General features: G+C 37.5%; 1 protein-coding gene and 1 pseudogene across 3 annotated transcripts in view; one reads left to right on the top strand and one right to left on the bottom strand.

Moving 5' to 3' along the window:
• PCCB (propionyl-CoA carboxylase subunit beta) overlaps positions 1–21,466 on the bottom strand; it is a 94,198-nt gene that overhangs the window by 8,617 nt on the left and 64,115 nt on the right. For all 3 annotated transcript variants that reach the window (XM_086674348.1, XM_086674349.1, XM_025913766.2), the window contains one exon: positions 8,092–8,215. In XM_086674348.1, coding sequence (XP_086530474.1) covers positions 8,092–8,215 — 124 coding nt within the window. The remainder of the gene's footprint in view (positions 1–8,091; positions 8,216–21,466) is intronic.
• LOC112849383 (large ribosomal subunit protein uL15 pseudogene) lies at positions 3,380–7,620 on the top strand (annotated as a pseudogene).

Below are 21,466 nucleotides of genomic sequence, written 5' to 3'. Positions count from 1 at the left end.
CTGTCTCTTTGTTTAGAGTGAAATATCTGATAACAGTGCTCTCTAAAGTAAAATGTTAAGAATCAGAGAACACTAAGTGTGGAGTGCATGGAAACTCTGTGCTATCTAGAAATTTTGTTATAAATCTAAAACAACTCTAAAACAAAAAGTTTATTTAAAAAATTTTTTAAATAACTATCTTAAAGATGGTCAAAGAAAAAAAGAAAAACATGAACAAAGAACTTTAAAAATCATGAAAACAATGTATGAACAAAATGAGAATACCAATAAAGAGAAAGAAATTATAAAAAGGAACCAAACAAATTCTGTGGCTGAAAACTACCATAAATGAAATAAAAAATTCACTACAGGGGTTCAAGAGTAGATTTGAGAAAATAGAAGACACGATTGGGAAACTTGAAGATAATTTATATTATTACCCAGTCTTAACAAAAAGAAAAGAAAAAATGAAGTGAACAGAAACTACAGATCTACGAAATACCATCACTTGAACCAATATTTGCAGCAAGGCAATACCACAGGGAGGAGAAAAAGGGACAGAGATTATCTGAATACATCCAAAAACTTCCCAAATTTAAGACATGAAGCAACAAATCAAAGAAACTAAGTAGAATAAACACAAACAGACCCCCACTGAAACAGATTATCATCGAATTATTAAAAGATAAAGACAGAATCTGGGGGCACCTGGGTGGCCCAGTCAGTTAAGTGTCCAACTCTTGATTTCAGCTCAGGTCATGATCTCACGGTTCAGGTTTGAGTTCCACGTGGGCCTCCATACTGTCAGTGGGAAGCCTGTTGGAGATTCTCTCCCTCTGCCCCTCTTGCACTCATGCTCTTTCTCGCTCAAAATAAATAAACTTAAAAAAAAAAAAAAGGTAAAGACAGAATCTTGAAAGCAGCAAGAGAGAAGTGACTCACCATATACAAGAGATCCTCAATAAGATTATCAGTTGATTTCTGAGTAGAAAAACCACGGAGGCAGAAGACAATGGAATGATGTAAACCACTGAAAGAATAAAACTGTCAACCAAGGACTCTGTTTGGCAACCTGTCCTTGAAAAATGAGGGACAAATTAAGACATTCCCAGATAAACAAAAGCTGCAGAGTTCATTACCACTAGGCTTACCCTACGAGAAATATTAAAGAGAATCCTTCTGGTTGAAATGAAAAAAAAAAAAAAAATACTAGACAGTACCACACAAATTATGAAGAAATAAAGATTTCTAGTAAAGGTAACTACACAAGGAAACATAAAACACAGGATATTTTTGATTTGTAAAACCATTTTTTATTTCTTATGTGATTAAAAAAACAAATGCAGTCCAGAAAGTTTCACTGATGAATTCTACAAATTACAGCAATTCTCTACCATCTCTTTCAGAAAAACCAGAGGGAATACTTCCTAACTCATTCTATGAGGCCAGCATTATGCTATTACCAAAACCAGACAAACACATTACTAGAAAACTACAGACCAATGACTCTCATGAACACAGATGCAAGAATCCCTAACAAAATAAAAGCAAATCAAACCCAGCAACGTTACTATATCAACAGGCTAAAGAAAAAAAGTTACATGAACACATCAGTAGATACAGAAAAGGGATTCACAAAATCCAACACTCAGTCATGATTAAAAACCCTCTGCAAACTAGGAATACAGGGCTGCTTTCTCAACTTGATAAAGAACATCTAACAAAAAATCTACAGCTAACATCACACATAATGATGAAAAACTAGAAGCTTTCCCACTAAGATCAGGCATAAGACAAAAATGTCCCCTCTCACCACTTTTCAAAACTGTACTGGGAGTCATACCTAATCCAATAAAGCAAGAAAATATACAAAAGGTACACAGACTGGGAAGGAAGAAATCAAACTGTCTTTGTTCACAGATGACATAATAATCTATGTAGAAAATCCTAAAGAATTGACAAAAACACTGCTGAAACTAATACGCAATTATAGCAAGGTTGCAGAATACAAAGTTAATATACAAAACTTAATAACTTTCCTATATACCAGCAGTGAATTTGAAACAAAGAACACAATACCATGTACATTAGCACCCGCCATTCAAAAAAAGAAATACACAGGCATAAAATAACAAAACACATTATAAAATCTATATGAGGAATGCTACACAACTCTGATGAACAAAATGGAAGAATTAAATAAATGGGGACATATTCCACGTTTATGGATAGGCAGACTCAATACTGTCAAGAGGGCAGGTATTTCCAACTTGATTTCTTAATTTAACACAATTCCAATCAAAATCCCAACAAGTTATTTTGTGGATGTTGACAAACTGATTCTAAAGTGTATTATGGAGATGCAAAAAAAACCCCAAAAAACAAAAAAACAAAAACAAACCTAGAATAGCCAACACAGTATTGAAGGACAAAATAAAGTTGAAGGACTGACAACACCTAGCCACGAGACTTGCTATAAAGCTACAGTAATCAAGACATGTGGTACTGATGAAAAAAAACAAACAGACCAATGGAACAGAACAGCGAACCTAGAAATAGACCCCAAGAAATATCAACTGATCTTTGACAAAAAAACAAAGGCAATACAATGGAAGAGAGATTGTCTTTTCAACAAGTAGTGCTGGAACAACTGGACATCCACAAGCAAAAAAATTTAGACACAGACCTTACACATTTCATAAAACTAACTCAAAATGGATCCAGAGACCTAAATGTAAACCACAAAAGTGATAAACTTCTAGAAGATAACACAGGAGAAAACAAATAACCTTGGATTTGGTGGTAACTTTTTAGATACACTACCAAAGGTATGATCTATGAAAAAGAAATAATTGATAAGCTGACCTCATAATTAAAAACTTCTGTTCTGCAAAAGACACTGTCTAGAGAAAGAGAAGACAACCATAGACTGGGAGAAAACATTTGCAAAATACACATCTGATAAAGGAACTGCTATCTAACATACACAAAGAACTCTTAAAACTCAACAATAAGAAAACAAACAGGAGCACCTGGGTGGCTCAGCTGGCTGAGTGTCCAACTTCAGCTCAGGTCATGATCTCACAGTCTGTGAGCTCAAGCCCCATGTCAGGCTGTCTGCTGTCAGCACGGAGCCCATTTCGGATCCTCTGTCCCCCAGTCTCTCTGCACCTCCCCCACTCACATTCTCTCTCTCTCTCTCTAACAATAAACATTATAAGAAAAAAAATCTGATTAAAAATAGACTAAAAGGGGGGGGGCACTAAAGATCTGAGCAGACACCTCACCAAAGAAAACATACAGATGGCAAATAAACACATGGAAAGATACCCTATGTCATATGGCATCAGGGAAATGCAAATTAAAAGACGATACCAGGTCTTTTGTCTGGACTGCTGACATGCCATCCAGACTGAGGAAGACCTGGAAACTTGGGGGTCATGTAAGCCACAGCCACAGCAGCATCAGCAAGCACCGGAAGCACCCAGGAGGCTGGGGTAATGCTGGTGGCATGCATCATCACAGGATCAACTTTGACAAATATCATCCAGGTTACTTTGGAAAAGCGGGTATGAGGCATTACTACTTAAAAAGGAACCAGATATTCTACCCAACTGTCAACCTTGATTAAACTGTGGACCCTGGTCAGTCAGCAGACACGGGTAATGCTGCCAAAAACAAGACTGGACTTGTTCCTATCATTGATGTGGTGTGTTCATGCTACTACAAAGTTTTGGGAAAGGGAAAGCTCCCCAAACAGCCTGTCATCGTGAGGGCCAAAATCTTCAGTAGAATTGCTGAGGAGAAGGTTAAGGGTGTGTGTGTGGAGGGGGGGGGAGGGCACCTGTGTCCTGGTAGCTTGAAGCCACATGGAGGGAGATTCATTAAATACTTACAAGTGAAGTGAAAAACAAAAAAAAAAAAGATCCCACTACACACCTATTAGAATGGCCAAAATCCAGAACACTGACAACACCAAATCCAGACAAGGATGTGGAGCAGCAGGAACTGTAACTCCTTGCTGGCAGGAATGCAAAATGGTACAGCAACTCTGGAAGACAGTTTGGCAGTTTCTTACAAACTACACATACTCATACTATGCAAGCCAGCAAGCATACTCCATGGCATTTACCCAAATGAGCTGAAAACTTATGTCCACACAAAAACCTGCACACAGACATTTACAGCAGCTTTACTCATAATTGCCAAAACTTAGAAGCAACCACAATGTCCTTCAGGAGGTGAACAGATAAGTGAACTGTGTGGTATACCCAGGCAATGGAATATTACTCAACACTAAAAAGAAATGAGCTATCAAGCCATGAGAAAACATGTAGGAAGCTTAAATGCATATTACTAAGTGCAAGAAGCTGATATGGAAGGGCTACATACTCTAACTCCAACTATATGATATTCTAGAAAAAGTAAAACTATGGGAGGGGTACAAGGATCAGTAGTTGCCAGGGGTTACTAGGTTATCAGGGTTGGGAGAAAGGAATGATGAACAAGTGGAACACTTAGGACTTTTAAGGCAGTGAAACCATTTTTTATGATGCTGCAATGGTGGGTTACATACTATACACTTATCATACCCAGAGAATATATAACACCAAGAGTGAACCCTAATGTGAATACAGACCTAAGGTAATTATGGTGTGTCCATGTACATTCATCAATTGTAACAAATATACTACTCTGGTTCAGGATATTGACAGTGAAGTAAGCTGTGTATGTGTGATAGAGTATTATGGGAACTCTGCAGTTTTCACTTAATTTTGCTCTGAAACTTAAAGAGCTCCAAAAAATAAAATTTATTTTACCAAAGGGATTATATACCATGACCAACTCAGATATACTCCAATAAAGCAAAAGTGGTTCAACGTAGAAAAAAATCAAACAATACACCACATTAATAGAATGAAGGACAAAAACTACATGATCATTTCAAATGTTGCAGAAAAGGTATACAAATCTATCAACCTTTCATAAAAAAAAAAAAAGTACTCAGAAAACTAGGAATGGAAGGAAATTTTCTCACCATGATGAAGGCATTTACGAAAAACCCACAGCTAACATCATATTCAGTGGTCAAAGACAAAGTTCTTCCCCTAAGATCAGGAACAAAATAAGGATGCCTGCTTTCACCAATGCTATTCAATAATGTGCTAGATGTTCTAGCCAAAGCAACTAGACAAGAAAAAAATAATAAAAAGTATCCAAATTGGAGATGAAGTAAACACTATTTGCAAAAAACATGATCCACAAGAAAGCTCATAAAGCTAATAAGCTCAGCAAAGTTGCAGGTTGCATGATCAACAAACAAAAATCAGTTGTGTTGTCATCTTTCCATATAATAATAATGAACATTCCAAAAAGAAAATTGAGAAAGCAATTCCATTTGCAATAGTATCTAAAAGAATAAAATACATAAAAGTAAATTTAACCAAGAGGTGAAAGACTTATACACTAAAAACTATAAAACACTGCCAAAAGAATTAAAAGACCAAAATAAATGGAAAGATACCTGAAGTGATCTGCAGATTCTATGCAATCTCTATCAAAACCTCAACATCCTTTTTTGCAGAAATGGAAACACCAATCCTCAAATTCATTTGGAATTGCAAGGAGCCCCAAAAGTCAAAAGAATCTTTACAAGGAACATGAGAGGACACACATTTACCGATATTAAAACTTACTACACAAAGCTGCAGTAATCAAAACCAGCATGTGAATAAACATAAACAGACCACTTAAATAGTATTAAGAGTCCAGAAAAAAACCCATACATCTACAGCCCCTTGATTTTTGAGAAGGACGCCAAGTCTATTCAATAGGGAAAGAACAATCTATTCAACAAATGGTGTTGGGATAACTAGATTTCTACACGCAAAAGAATCAGAAGTTGAGCCCTTAATGCACACCATATATAAAAATTTACTCAAAATTGGTCAAGCCTAAATGTAAAAGCTAAAAGCATAAAATTCCTAAAAGAAAACACAGGGAGGGGCTTCATGATGTTGGATTTGTCAACAGGTACTCCGCCAAACACAAACAAATTGTATATTGGACTTCATCAAATTTTAAAACTTCTGTGCATCAAATGACATTATCAAGAAAGTGAAAAGACAACCTACAGAATGGGAAAAAATACATGCAAATCACATAGATGATAAAGGCCTAATAAATATCCAGAATATAAAGCACTCATACAACTCAACAAAAAACAATTAAAAATGCACAAAGGAATTGAATAGATATTTCTCCAAAGAAGATATACAAATGGCCAATAAGCACATGAAAAGATGCTCAACATCACTAATTATTAGGGAAATTTAAATGAAAACCATAATGAGAAAATATTCCACACCCCATTATGATAGCTATTATCAAAACATACCTGAAAATAACAAGTTCAAGCGACAGTGTAAAGTAAGTGGAACCCTCATGCATTGCTACTGAGAAAACAGTGCAGCCACTGTGAAAAACAGTATGATGTTTCTTAAAAAAAACAAACAAAAACAAAAACATAAAATTACCATATGACTCAACAATTCCACTGCTAGGTGTATACCCAAAAGAACTGAAAACGGGGATTCAAACAGATACTTGTATACCAATGTTTACTGCAGTATTATTCACAATAGCCAAAAGGTGGAAACAACCCAAGTGTCCATCACAGATGAATGAGTAAACAAAATGTGGTATATACATACAATGGAATATTACTTAGCCATGAAAGTTAAAGTTCTTTTTATTTATTTATTATTTATTTTTTCAACGTTTATTTATTTTTGGGACAGAGAGAGACAGAGCATGAACGGGGGAGGGGCAGAGAGAGAGGGAGACACAGAATCGGAAACAGGCTCCAGGCTCTGAGCCATCAGCCTGACGCGGGGCTCGAACCCACGGACCGCGAGATCGTGACCTGGCTGAAGTCGGACGCTTAACCGACTGCACCACCCAGGCGCCCCGAAAATAAAGTTCTGATACATGCTACAACATAGATGAACCTTGAAAACATATGCTAAGTAAAAGGAACCAGACACTAAAGGACAATTACTATATTATTCCACTTACGTGGAATATCTATAATAGGTAAATTCATAGAGAGGAGACTTAGATTACCAAGGACTCAGGGGTAGGGTGGAAAGGGAGTCATTTCTACTTGAAAAATTTTTGGAAGATAGTGGTAATGGCAGCACACGGTATGAATGTAATTAATGCCACTACATTATACACTTAAAAATAGTTAAAATGACAAACTTTGTTATACACATGTTTTACCATGATAAAAAAAAAATTAAAAAAAACAACAACTTTTTTTCTAAAGAAAAGGAAAAATTGCCATGACAGACATAAAAGATAAGTCTGGGTCAGTAAGGGAGTACATATTTCTCCTATACAGTATTCAAAACAAACCTACACAGGAAATAGGAGGAAAGCAGTGTCTATAGTCCCCATCCCACACCTCCAGCCACACCCAGGGCACAACCACAGAAGAGTGCCCCTGACCTGGCTGTAGCTCAGCTCTGGCCATGTCACTGGAAGACACAGGAAGATGCTGTACCTGATACCACTGAAGACAGTGGATTTAAAACTACGAATAAGACACCAACACCCCCACCCTCACTGAACTCATAGTTTAGGGGCGAGACATGAATCTAACTAAGGGAGACAGAAAGCAGACCTCTGAAAATGTAAAAACCATCTTAAGCTGAAGAAAGTTGTCTATAAACCCTTAAAAAATAACATTATGAGAGAAGCATTGTGAGTTATGAACAATTAAAAAAGAGCTTTTTTTTTTTTGAGAGAGAGACAAGTGCTCACAAGAGTGCATGGGTAGGGGCAGAGAGAGAGGAAGAGAGAGGAGCTCAAAGCAGGGCTCAATCCCACAAACAGTTGAGATCATGACCTGAGCAGAAATTAAGAGTCAGATGCTTAATCAACTGAGCCATCCAGGCGCCCCAAGAAGAGAGCTTTTACAACAACATTTCCCTGAGTTTTTTCTCTGGCCATGGAGACTCATCTGAGGAAAAGGCAGAAGGCAGACACCACACCGCAGCCATGGCCCCCAACTGCCACCTGAGGTTTGTGAGAGCCTCTTGTACCTACCTGAAGCCACCTTAGGTTGGTTGCCAACAATTCCAACAGTCCTCCCGTTCATTCTTGCAAAACCAACAATGATGTTCTTGGCATAATTGGGCATGATCTCAAAAAATTCTCGCTCATCAACAACCTGCAGGGATAAATTTACACCTGAGCTCAAAATGATAAAGAGCCAGATACAACATTACAGAATGACAGACACAGTACAGAACGACCGAGCTGGATAGCCCCCGACCCCACTGCAGTTTCTCCAAGTACAAAGGACTGGGGGCAGTGGCAGCACCCATTCCCTGCTGGAGGGGAAACCCTCTTGCACACTGCTGGGGAAGATATACCAGCACAGCCTTTTTTAAGGGTTCTATTTGAATTTGGCATTATTTTACTCTTTCACCTTATTTAGAAATCATTTCAAACTTAACATAAAAATTTCCAGAATAGTAAAAAAATAAAATAAAAAGTATATATCCAGATTCTCCATTTCTTAACATTTTACCACATATGCTTTGTCATTCCCTATCCCTCCCACCTACCTCCCCTTTCTCTATGTATTTATATATACACACCTCTCTCTACATATGTACATATATATGAATTTTCTCAACTATTTGACAATAAGTTATAGACATGATGCCTCTTTACCTCTAGATACCTCAGTATGCATCTCCCAAGAACAAGAACATTCTCATAACTACAATCAGATTGCCAAAATCAGGAAACTAGTAACACCACTACTATCTATTACAAAACCTTATTCAAATTTTGCCAGTTATTGCAATAATACCCTTTACAGCAACAACAGTCTGATTCTAGAGCCTAACCTGAGAGCACGATGTGCTTGCAATGGTCTGTCTCTGTCTTCGGCCAGCATCATGATCGCAGGGCCGTGGGATCAAGCCCCAAGTGGGGCTCCATGCTGAGCCAGAAGGCTGCTTGTGATTCTCTTTCTCCCTCTGTCCCTCTTCCCCACTCCCTTCCTCCCTCCCTTCCCCTTCCCTCTCTCTCTCAAAACAAAAACAAGAAGCTGTCCCAGAGGACAGAGCTAGGAAATCCACAAATACACACACACACACACACACACACACACACACACACACACACACACACACACATTTCTAAAAGTAGTAAGAAAATGCTCGGTTCATACTAATGACCGCATTTCTAGATTCCCCCTTACAGTAGACATCAGACTCCCATTATCTTCCAAATGGACTTATTGATTCCTCAAATATTGAGAAACTGGTGTCAGAACTGCTACCCCATATGACTGCCAAAAAAAACACACTAAAATTCAGTACTTTACAACTATTTGTTACTGGACTAAAGATATATAGTCAAAATACCATGTTCAAAAGTTATTCATTTGAAATATGGGTTAATTTGTTTTTATCTTAAAGGTTTTCCCTCGGTCTTGATTTTAACATGTAAACATTAATATAATTTAATGTCACTCCCCATCCTTTCTCCCCTATTTCCATCCATCCTGCCATTATTTTCTGATTTATCTCTCATGTGTGCAATATAGAAATGAGCAAATACATGTATTTGTTTCGTTTTGTGTTTGTTTTGGAAAACAAATCATTTTAATTTCCAATTCTATCACAAATGGAAAGTGACCTACTACACACAGATACTGTTTAGCACTTCAGGTTTCCTCACTTAACAATATATCCCGAGAATCACTCCCTATCAGTTCACAGAGATCATGCTCACTTTTTCCTGCCTACTACTCGACTGTGTGGATGTACTAAGTTTACTCAACCAATCTCCTTTGTGTTGTTCACAGCAACTTAAAAGTTAAATCCAAGATGCCCAGAATATTTGCAATTGCAAATAACACAACAGTAGTAACCTTGTACATCTATAATTTTGGATGATGAGAATCAGTATATGTTCAGTGTAAACACCTGAAAGGGGAACTGCGGGGTTCACATGTAAATATGCCCATTCAGTCTTAGCAATTACATTCCCTTCCCAGTAATTTATGACAGGTGCTTTGCCAGACTTACCAATGGAAAACGTTTTTAAGTTTTTTATTTTTTGCCAATCTGACAGATGAGAGAAATGATGACTCAATGTAATTTTAGCTTTCATTTCAAACATAATGAGTCAAGTTGAAAATCTTTCCATATGTTTAAGGTCTATTTTATATACATTTTTGTGAGCTATCCATGTTTCTTGCCTTTTTTTCTATCAATTTTGGTCTTTATTTCCTCAATTTTTAAGAGGTTTTTAAAAACATATTAGGGATATTATCTTTTATTTGTGATGTACACTGCAAATATTTCCTCCTACTTGGTTGTCTTTTAACTTTCTTTATAGATTTTTAAATTCTTTACACAGTCACACTTACCACTTTTTTTTAAACAAAACTGAAACTGGATTTTGAGTCATATTCAAAATCCTTTCGTTACCTTCCCCTGAAGTTAAGGAAATCCATCTATACATTCTTTTAATGCTTACATGAATTTCACTTATTATATTTAGTTCTCTGATCTATCTGTAGTTCATTTTTGTGTATGATATAAAGTACAAATCTAATTTTATATTTTTCTAACCAGCTAGCTACCTAGTTGTTCACCACCATTTATTAAAAAACTAATCTTTGGGGTTCCTGGGTGGCTCAGTTGGTTGAGTGTCCTACTCTTGATCTCTGCTCAGGTCATCATCTCCTGGTTTGTGACTTTGAGCCCCACATTGGGCTCTGCTCTGATGGCATGGAGCCTGCCTGGGATTCTGTCTCTCCCTCTCTGCCCCTCCCTGGCTCTTTTTTTTTTTTTTTCCTCTCTCTTCCTCTAACTTAAAAAAAAAAAAAAGTTTAAAAAGCTAATCTTTGCTCCTAGAATTTGAGATAATCTTACCATATTATCTATATTCTATATGTACTTGGATCTACTTCTAGATTCTCTATTCTGTCCCACTGGTTTATGGAACAGCACCACACTGTTTTAATTACAGTATGCTTTAATATGGGATATGGCCATAGTCTTTCTTTTGTAGTATATTCCTAGTTATTCTTATTCATATGAACATCTTTTTCTTAAACTAAGGGAAACTTTAGGGTTGTTTTTTTTTTAATTAAAATTTTTTTTTTAATGTTTATTTATTTTTGAGAGAGAGCATGCACACAAGCACGAGCAGGTGAGGGAAGAAAGAGAGGGAAACAGAATCTGAAGCAGGATCCAGGCTCTGAGCTATCTGCACAGAGCCTGACAAGGGGCTCAAACCCATGAACTGCAAGATCATGACCTGAGCCTAAGTCAGATGCTCAACCAACTGAGCCACCCAGGCACCCTTTTAGTCTTCTTTTTAAATCAGTCTAATTTAAAAACAAGTTGAAGTGAATCCCTATGAACTTTTCTATGAACTTGTCTAGATGTATTTTAAAATTTTTGTTTCAGGGGCACCTGGGTGGCTCAGTCTGATTAAGCACCTGACTTCAGCTCGGGTCATGATTTCACGGTTCATGAGTTTCAAGGCCTGCATCGGCCTCTGTGCTGACAGCTGGGAGCCTGAAGCCCCTTCAGATTCTGGGTCTCTGTCTCTACCCCTTCCAATTGCACTCACATGCGTGCTTGCTCTCTCTCTCTCTCAGAAATAAACATTAAGAAAACTTTTTAAAGATTGCTTTAAATTTACAAACTACCTCAGGAAGAACTGTTTTTATGATGTTAACTCAACAAACAGAACAAGGAATGTCTCTTCATTTGTTCGTCTACTTTTATATCTTTCAGAATTTTAAAAATTTCTCCCATAGGGTTACTACTAAATACTTAAACTTCTTTCTTTGTATGCTACCATAATTGGTTATTGTGTTGATGACAATATGTATATGTCAATTTTATATCTTTTTCCCTGGTTATTGTTTCCGTTTCATCATACATTCCGTAGCATTTTTTAGTATACCAGATCAACTACAAATGTAGCTTAGCTTCTTTTCCAAGGCTTTTGCCTTTAGGTGATCTACTTCTTGTCTCATTGCATTGGCTAATATCTCTAGTAAAATGTTAATAGTGGAAATATTAGGATTCCAACTTTGTAGACAGAAGGGAGCAGTATGTGTACTTGAAAAAAATGTGTATTCTGTTTTTAGATGAAATGTTCTATATATGTCTATTTTTATATCATTTAAGGCAATATTCACATTTGCTTATTGATTTTCTGTCTAGATGATGTATTCCACTGGTGTAAGTGGGGTATTAAATTTCCTTGCTATTACCATAACTGTCAATTTCTTTATGTCTGTTAACATTTGCTTTTATGTATTTAGGTGCTCCAGGGTTGGGTGCATAGATATTTAAAATTGTTATATTTTCTTGTTGGATTGGTCTCTTTAACATTATGTAAGGGCCTTTTTGTCTCTTTTCTTTTTCTTTCATGACTCTGGCTAAGGTTTACCTATTCTGTCGATCTATTCAAAGAATCAGCTATTGTTTTCAGTGATCTTTTCTGTTTTAAGTCTCCAATTATTTCTATCTGATCTTTATCATTTTTTTCCTTCTACTAACTGGGCTTTTTTTTTTTTTTTTTTTTTAGCTCCTTTATGCCTAGGGTTATAGTGTTTATTTGAGATTTTTCTGATTCCTGAGGTAGGACTATATCCCTATAAATTTCCCTCTTAGAACTGCTTTTGCTATGTCACAAAGACTTTGGACCATTGTATTTTCAGTTTTCTTAATGTATTTTTTTATTTTATCTTTGGTTTTCTTGTTGACTTCCTGATTTTTTTAATAGCATGTTGTTTAGCCTCCATTTGTTTATAGTTTTTGTTCCTCCCACCTCACCCCAGTAATTGATTTCTGGTTTCATACTGTGGTGGTTGGAAAAGATGAATGACATTTCAGTCTTGTTAAATTTATTGCGATTTATTTGGTGACCTAACATATGATCTCTCCTTAAGAATGTTTCATGGGCACTTGAGGGGGCACCTGGGTGGCTCAGTCAGTTAAGCATCCGACTTTGGCTCAGGTTATGATCTCACAGTTTGTGAGATCGAACCCCACATCAGGCTCCATGCTGACAATGCAGAGCCTGCTTGGGACTCTCTCTCCCCTCCCTCACTCGCGCTCTCTCTCAAAATAAACAAACGTAAAAAAAAAAAAAAAGAATTTAAGATAAGAATGTTTCATGTGCACTTGAAAAGCATGTGTATTCTGTATTTGGATGAAATATACTATATATGTGTATTTTTATGTATCATTTAAGGCTACTGTTTCCTTATTGATTTTCTGTCTGATCTATTCCAGTGGTATAAGTGAAAGAAAAAAATTATAAAAGATCGGACAGAAAGAAATGGAGACTTAAAAAAAAAAAAATAGAAAAGATCACTGAAACCAAAAACTGGTTCTTTGAAAATATAAAAGAGGTTAACCTTAGTCAGAGTCATGAAGGAAAAAGAAAAAAAGAGGACCCAAAGAAATAAAATCAAAAATAAGTAACAACCCATGCCATGGAAATACAAAGTATTTTAAGAGACTACTAGGAAAAATTATACACCAACAAATTGGATAACGTAGAAAACATGGGTAAATTCCTAGAAACATACAACCTTTCAAAACTGGATCAGGAAGAAATTGAGAATCTGAACAGATTAATTACTAGTATCAAAACAATTCATAATCAAAAAACCCCTAACACAAGCCCAGTACCAAATGGATTGACAAGTGAATTCTACCAAACATTTAAAGAATTAATACTGGGGCACCTGGGTGGCTCAGTCAGTTAAGCATCTGACTTTAGCTCAGTTCATGATCTTGCAGTTCATGAGTTCAAGCCCTGCATCAGGCTCACTGCTGTCAGCATGGAGCCTGCTTTGAATCTTCTGTCCCCCTTTTCTCTCTGCCCCTTCCCCATGTGCTCACTCGCTCTCTCTCTCCAAAATAAAGATTAAAAAAAATTTGTTTTAATTAATACCTATTTTCCACAAAGTACAAAAAAAAAAAAAGAGAGGAAAGCTTCCAAATGACATTTTATGCAGCCAGTATTACCATACTGATCCATACCATACCATACTGTCATACCAAAGCCAGACAAACACTTCACAAAAAAAGAAAACCACAGGCCAATACCCCTGATCAACATCAATGCAAAAATCCTCAACAAAATAATAGGAAACTTCATTAAACAATACATTATTTTAACTAGATCACTCACCACGATCAAGTGAGATTTATTCTGGGGAAACAAGAATGGTTCAATATTCACAAAATCAATAACATGATACATCATATTAACAAAATGAAGGACAAAATTATATGATCATCTCAATAGATGCAGAAAAACTATTTGACAAAATTAGACATCTGTTCATGATGAAAACTCAAAAACTAAAAGGCAGCCTATGGAATGGGAGAAGATATTTGCAAACAACATATCTGATAAAGCGTTAGTATCCAAAATCTATAAAGAACTTATCAAACTCAACACCCAAGAAAACAAATAACCCAGTTAAGAAATGGGCAAAAGACATGAATAGACACTTCTCCAAAGAAGACATCCAGATGGCTACTGGACACATGAAAAGATACTCAACATCATTCATAATCCAGGAAATACAAATCAAAACCATAATGAGATCAATCTCACACCTGTCAGAATGGTTAAAATTAACACAAGAAACAGGTGTTGGCAACGATGTGGAGAAACAAGAACCCTCTTGCACTGTTAGTGGGAATGCAAACTGGTACAGCCACTGTGGAAAACAGTATGGAAGTTCCTCAGAAAGTTAAAAATAGACCTACCCTAAGATCCAGCAGTTGTATTGCTAGGTATTTACCCAAAAGGTATAAAAATATGGATTCAAAAGAGTAATAACATGCACCCCAATGTTTATAGCTGCATTATCAACTGCCAAACTATGGAGAGAGCCCAAATGTCCACAGACTGATGAAGGATAAAGAAGATAAGGTATACATACACAATAGAATATTACTCAGCCATCACAAAGGGTGAAATCTTGCCATCTGCAACAACATGGATGGAGCTAAAGTATATTATGCTAAGCAAAATAAGTCAGAAAAAGATAAATACCATATGATTTCACTCATATTTGGAATTTAAGAAACCAAAGAGATGAACACATGGGAGTGGGGAGAAAAGAGAGAGGGGAAACAAACCAAAAAGACTCAACAAGAGAGACAAACCGAGGGTAAGGGGCGCCTGGGTGGCACAGTCGGTTAAGCAACCGACTTCAGCCAGGTCACCATCTTGCAGTCCGTGAGTTCGAGCCTCGCGTCAGGCTCTGGGCTGATCAGAGCCTGGAGCCTGTTTCCGATTCTGTGTCTCCCTCTCTCTCTGCCCCTCCCCCGTTCATGCTCTGTCTCTCTGTCCCAAAAATAAATAAACGTTGAAAAAAACAAAAAAAATTTAGAGACAAACCGAGGGTTGATGGAGGGAGGTGAATGGGGGATGGGCTAGATGGGTGATGGGTATTAAGGAGGGTACTTGTTATGATGAGCACTGGATGTTGTATATATTTGATGGATCACTGAATTCTACCCATGAAACCATATTGCACTGTATGTCAACTAACTAGAATTTAAACATTTGAAAAAAAATTTTTAACTCCAGAAAATTAGTTTAAAAAAATGTTAACGTTTATTTATTTTTGAGAGAGGGGGCAAAGGAGGGAGGGAGGTCAAACGAGCATGAGCCAGGCAGGGGAAGAAAGAGGGGGACAGAGAATCCAAAGCGGGCTTCACACTGTGAGCACAAAGCCCACTGAAGGGCTTGAACTCACGCCTGTGGTATCATGACCTGAGCCAAAATCAAGAGTCAGCCTCCCAACCAACTGAACCACCCAGGCACCCAAGAAAATGAGTTTAGAGGGAACATACCTCAACATAATAAAACCCATACAAGAAAAACCCACAGCTAACATCATACTCAATGGTGAAAAACTGCGAGTTTTTTAAGATTAGGTACAAGTTGGAAATCTACACTCTCATTTTTATTCAACATAGTATTGAAAGTACTAGCCACAGCAATCAGACAAGAAATAAAAGGCATCAAAATTATAAGGAAGAAGTGAAATATTATTTGCAGCTGAAATGATATTACACATAGAATATCCTAAAGACTCCATTGAAATACTATTAGAATAAATGAATTCAGCAGTCACAGGATGCAAAATACAAAGAAATCTCTTGTATCTCCATATACTAGTAACAAAGTAGCAGAGAAATTAAAAAAATTCCATTTATAACTGCACCAAAAAGAATAAAATACACAAGAATGAACTTAGCAAGGAGGTGAAAGACCAGTACCCTACAAACTAAAACACTGATAAAAGATGATGGGGCACCTGGGTGGCTCAGTCAGTTAAGCATCCAACTAGGTTCTGGTAATGTTCTCATGGCTTGTAGGTTTGACCCCCGCGTCCAGCTCTGTGCTAACAACTCAGAGTCTGGAGCCTGCTTTGGATTCTATGTCGCCTTCTCTCACTCTCTCTATCCTTCCCCCACCTGTGCTCTGTTCCCCAAAAATAAACAAACATTAAAAATAAACAAATAAATAAACCACGGATGAAAGAAACTAAAGATGACACAAACAAATAGAAATGTATTCTATGCTCATGGACTGGAAAAATTACTATCGTTACAATACCCACATTACCCAAAGCAATCTACAGTTTCAATTCAATCCCTATCAAAGATACCAATTGTATGTTTCACAATACTAGAATAAATTATCCTGAAATTCATATTAAATTCATATTAAACATAGCCAAAACAATCTTGAGAAAAAAAAGAACAACGTTGGGAGTAACACAATCCCAGATTTCAAACTGTATCACATAACTATAATAAGCAAAGCAGGATGGTACTGGCACAAAAACAGACACATAGATCAATGGAAGAATAGAAAGTCCAGAAATAAACTCTCACTTATGCAATAAATGGGGAAAAGACAGTCTCTTCAATAAATGGCACTGGGAAAACTGAATGGTTACATCCAAAAGAATGAAACTCAACCACTTTTTTACATCATAGACAAAAACAAACTTAAATAAAGAACTAAATATGAGACCTGAAAATAAGGAACTACTAGAAGAAAACATAGCCAGTAATTTCTTTGACATCAGCCTTAGCAACATTTGTCTAGATGTGTCTCCTCAGGTAAGGAAAACAAAAATAAACTACTGGGACTATACCAAAATAAAAAAGCTTTTGCACAGCAAGAGAAACCATCAACAAAAATGAAAGGCAACCTACTGAATGGGAAAAGACATTTGCAAATGATATATCCAACAAGGGGTTAATATCCAAACTGTAGAAGGAACTTCTTTGACTCCACACCAAAAAACCTATCAATCCAATTAAAAAAGAGATCTGAATAGACATTTTTCCAGGAAGACATACAGACTTAGCAGACACATGAAAAGATGCTCAACTTCACTCATCAGGGAAATGTAAATCATTTCCACAATGAGATATCACTTCACATCTGTTAGAATGGATAGGAGCAAGAAGACAAGAAATAACAAGTGTTGGCAAGGATACAGAGAAAAAGGAACACTTTTGCACTGTTGATGAAAAAGTAAACTGGTGCAGCCACTGTGGAAAACTGTATAGAGGTTCCTCAAAAAATTAAAAATAGAAATACCATATGTTCCAGGGACACCTGGGTGACTCACTCAGTTAAGCATCTGACTCTTGATTTCAGCTCAGGTCATGGATCTCATGGTTCGTGAGACTGAGCCCCACATCAGACTCTGCACTGACAGCATAAAGCCTGCTTAAGATTCTCTCTCTCTCTCTCTCTTTCTGCCTCTCTTCTCCCCCACTCCCGTCTCTCTCTCTCTCAAAATATTAAAAAAAAGAATGAGAGATCTTGCTATTTGTGATAATATAGGTGGACCTAGAAAGTGACTTAAGTCAGACAAAGTCAAATACCATAGGATTTCATTTATATGTGGAATCTAAAAAGCAAAACAAACAAAAATCAGAAACAGACCTATAAATACAAAGAACTGGTAGTTGCCAGAGGGGAGGGGTGTAAGTAATGGGCCAAATGGGTGAAGGCAAATGGGAGGTATAGGTTTCCAGTTGTGGAATGAATAATTCATGAGGATGAAAGGTACAGCACAGGAAATACAGTCAAAGGTATTCGAACAGCATTCTACAGTGACAGATGGCAGCTACACATGTGGTTATTAGCACAGCATAGTGTACAGAGTTGTCAACTCATTATGTTCTACACCTGAAATTAATGTAACTTTGTGTTAACCATACCCCAGTTAAAAAAAAAAAAAAAGCTAAAACAAGAAATATCAGAGACAACCACTGTAATAGATTTCATTAAACTTGTGAGACTACAGTGCAAAACCCTATGCAGATAAAATGGAATACCTAGAAGAAATAATTTTTTTTTTTTTTTTTTTTTTTACAAATTTACCTCATCTGATCCCAAAGATAAAGTTTAAAGAGCCATTAACATTAAAGACTAGAGGAAGTTATCAAAAAGCCACTCCTCCCTTACACAAAAGACACTAGGTCCTGACAATTTCACAAGAGAACCTCTACCGTATCTTTTAAGAGCAGATAATCCCAATGCCATTTAAATTATTAGAACATAGAAAATCTGCAAAATTCTTTTAGGACACTTAATGAACTTAATTGTGTTCTCACCATTCCAAATTCATAGGTTGAAGCCTAACCCCCAATGTGACTGTATTTGGTAAGAGAGCCTTGAAGGAGATAAAGTTATTTAAATGAGGTCATAAGGGTGGTGCCCTAATATGACAGAACTGGTGTCTTTATAAGAGAAAGAGACACCAGAGAGTTCTTTCCTCGCACACACAGAAGAAAGGCTACAACAGGAAACAGCAAGAAGAAAGCCATCTACACCCCCAGGAAGACAAGCCTCGCCAGAAATTAAGCCTGTTGTTAATTTGGTCTTGGATTTCTAGCCTCCAGAAATATGAGAAAATTAATTTCTGTTGTTTAAGCAATCCAGTGTCTGGTATTTTGTTATGGCAGCGCTAACAGACTAATACATGAAATAAGCACACCATGGATACCAAAAAACCTAACTTTAATTTTTTTTTTTTTTTCAACGTTTATTTATTTTTGGGACAGAGAGAGACAGAGCATGAACGGGGGAGGGGCAGAGAGAGAGGGAGACACAGAATCAGAAACAGGCTCCAGGCTCTGAGCCATCAGCCCAGAGCCTGACGCGGGGCTCGAACTCACGGACCGCGAGATCGTGACCTGGCTGAAGTCGGACGCTTAACCGACTGCGCCACCCAGGCGCCCCAAAAAACCTAACTTTAAAATACATCAAAAAATGGGGCGCCTGGGTGGCTCAGTCAGTTGAGCATCCGACTTTGGCTCAGGTCATGACCTCGCGGTTCGTGAGTTTGAGCCCCACGTCGGGCTCTGGTGCTGACAGCTCAGGGCCTGGAGCCTGCTTCAGATTCTGCATCCCCCTTTCGCTCCACCCCACCCCTGCTTGTGTTCTGTCTCTCTCTTTCAAAAATGAATAAACATAAAAAAATTTTTTAAATACCTCAAAAAAAATCAGCAAATCAGCTCATATCACATGACATTGATGCAAATATCCAAAATAAGATATTAACAAAATATCAAATTCCTTTTACTCAGGAATGTAAGAAGAGTTTAATATTAGTAAATCTATTAAGATAAATTTATAAATAGATCTAGGGGGAAAAAAGATCATTTCCATAAATGCTGAAAGCATTTAAAAGATAATCAATACTTCCTTGATTTAAGAAAAAACAGGTAAACAAGAACAAAAATTAAAATAGAAACCAGTCATAGCTTTGTTAACATGAAAAAAAGATAAATCAGAAAACACTAATGGCAGCCTCTCTGAAGTTAGGAACAAGACAAATATGCCCACTATCACAACCATTACTCGTCACTGTGATAAAATCTGGAGCTACAGGGGCACTAGGTGGTTCAGTCAGTTAAGCGTCTGACTCTTGATTTCAGTTCAGGTCATGATCTCATGATTCATGAGTTTGAAACCATTGATGGGCTCTGTACGGACAGCGTGGAGCCTGCTTGGGATTCTCTCCCCCGCTCTGCCCCTCCCCTGCTCATGCTCTATCTCTCTCTCAGAATAAATAAACATGAAAAAAATTTTGGAGCTATAGACAACTCAACTGGACAAGACAAAGAAAGGGCATGGGGGTGCACATCTGACCTATTCACTAGAATGTGACTTGTGCTCTTGGTCTTGGGTTCGTGAGTTCAAGCCCTAAGATGGGCATGGAGCCTACATTAAAAAATAATCAAAAATTGGGGTGCCTGGGTGGCTCAGTCGGTTGAGCATCTGACATCAGCTCAGGTCATGATCTCACAGTTGGTGGGTTCAAGCCCCATGTCAGGCTCTGGGCTGACAGCTCAGAGCCTGGAGCCTGCTTCAGATTCTGTGTCTCCATCTCTCTCCCTGCCCCTCCCTCACTCATGCTCTGTCTTGGAAAAATAAATAAAAATGTTAAGAAAAAAATTTCTTAATAAAAAATAAAGGGCAAAAATAATTGCCAAGGAAAAGATAGAACTATTTTCATGTAATTACCATTTGGAGAAGATGGCAAAGTAGAAGGACCCTAAGCTCACCTCGTCCCATACATATACAACACAGTAACATTCATACTAGCATAAATAATCCAGAAAACAACCTGAAGACTGGCCAAAACTCCCCAACTAAAGGTAGAAAAGAAGACACATCAAAGAAGGTAGGAAGGGTAAAGACACTGTCAGAAGGGAAACAGACTGTGGCCATCCATGGTGGTGAGAAAACCAGTGGCTGGACAAGGGTGAAAAACACTTTCACACTGAGAAGCCCACACAGGGAAGATGAATCCCCATAATATTTGGCTTTGTAAGTGAGAAGGGCTGGAGTCCACAGGTGAACACCCAACTCTTGATTTTGGCTCAGGTCATCATCTCAGGGTCATGGGACTGAGCCCCATGTCAGGCTCTACACTGAGTATAAAGCATGCTTAAGATTCTCTTTCTCTCTACTCCTCTTCCCCTCGCCCCTACTCCTGCTTTCTCTCTAAACTAAATCAAAATTTTTTAAATGAAAAGGGCTGAATTTTGTGAGTTCTTAAAACCAGTAAGACTTGAAGCATGGAATTCTTATTTTATTATTTTTTAATACTTATCTATTTTTGAGACACAGAGAGAGAGAGAGAGCACACAAGCAAGCAGGGGAGGGGCAGAGAGAGAGGGAGAGACAGGATCTGAAGTAGGCTCCATGCTAACAGCAGAGAGCCCCATGCGGGGATCCAACTCATGAACCATGAGATCATGACCTGAGCCTAAGTCAGACACTTAACTGACTGAGCCACCCAGGTGCCCCAAAGCCTGAAATTTTTAAAATTGGAGGGCTGGGCTCTGGGAGAGCCAGGAGG

The sequence above is a fragment of the Puma concolor genome, chromosome C2 (assembly GCF_028749965.1).
Source record: "Puma concolor isolate L17-30 chromosome C2, mPumCon1.1.hap2, whole genome shotgun sequence".
Classification (NCBI taxonomy): domain Eukaryota; kingdom Metazoa; phylum Chordata; class Mammalia; order Carnivora; family Felidae; genus Puma; species Puma concolor.
The sequence above is the reverse complement of the archived record's forward strand: the minus strand, read 5'-3'. Positions and strand labels throughout refer to the sequence as shown.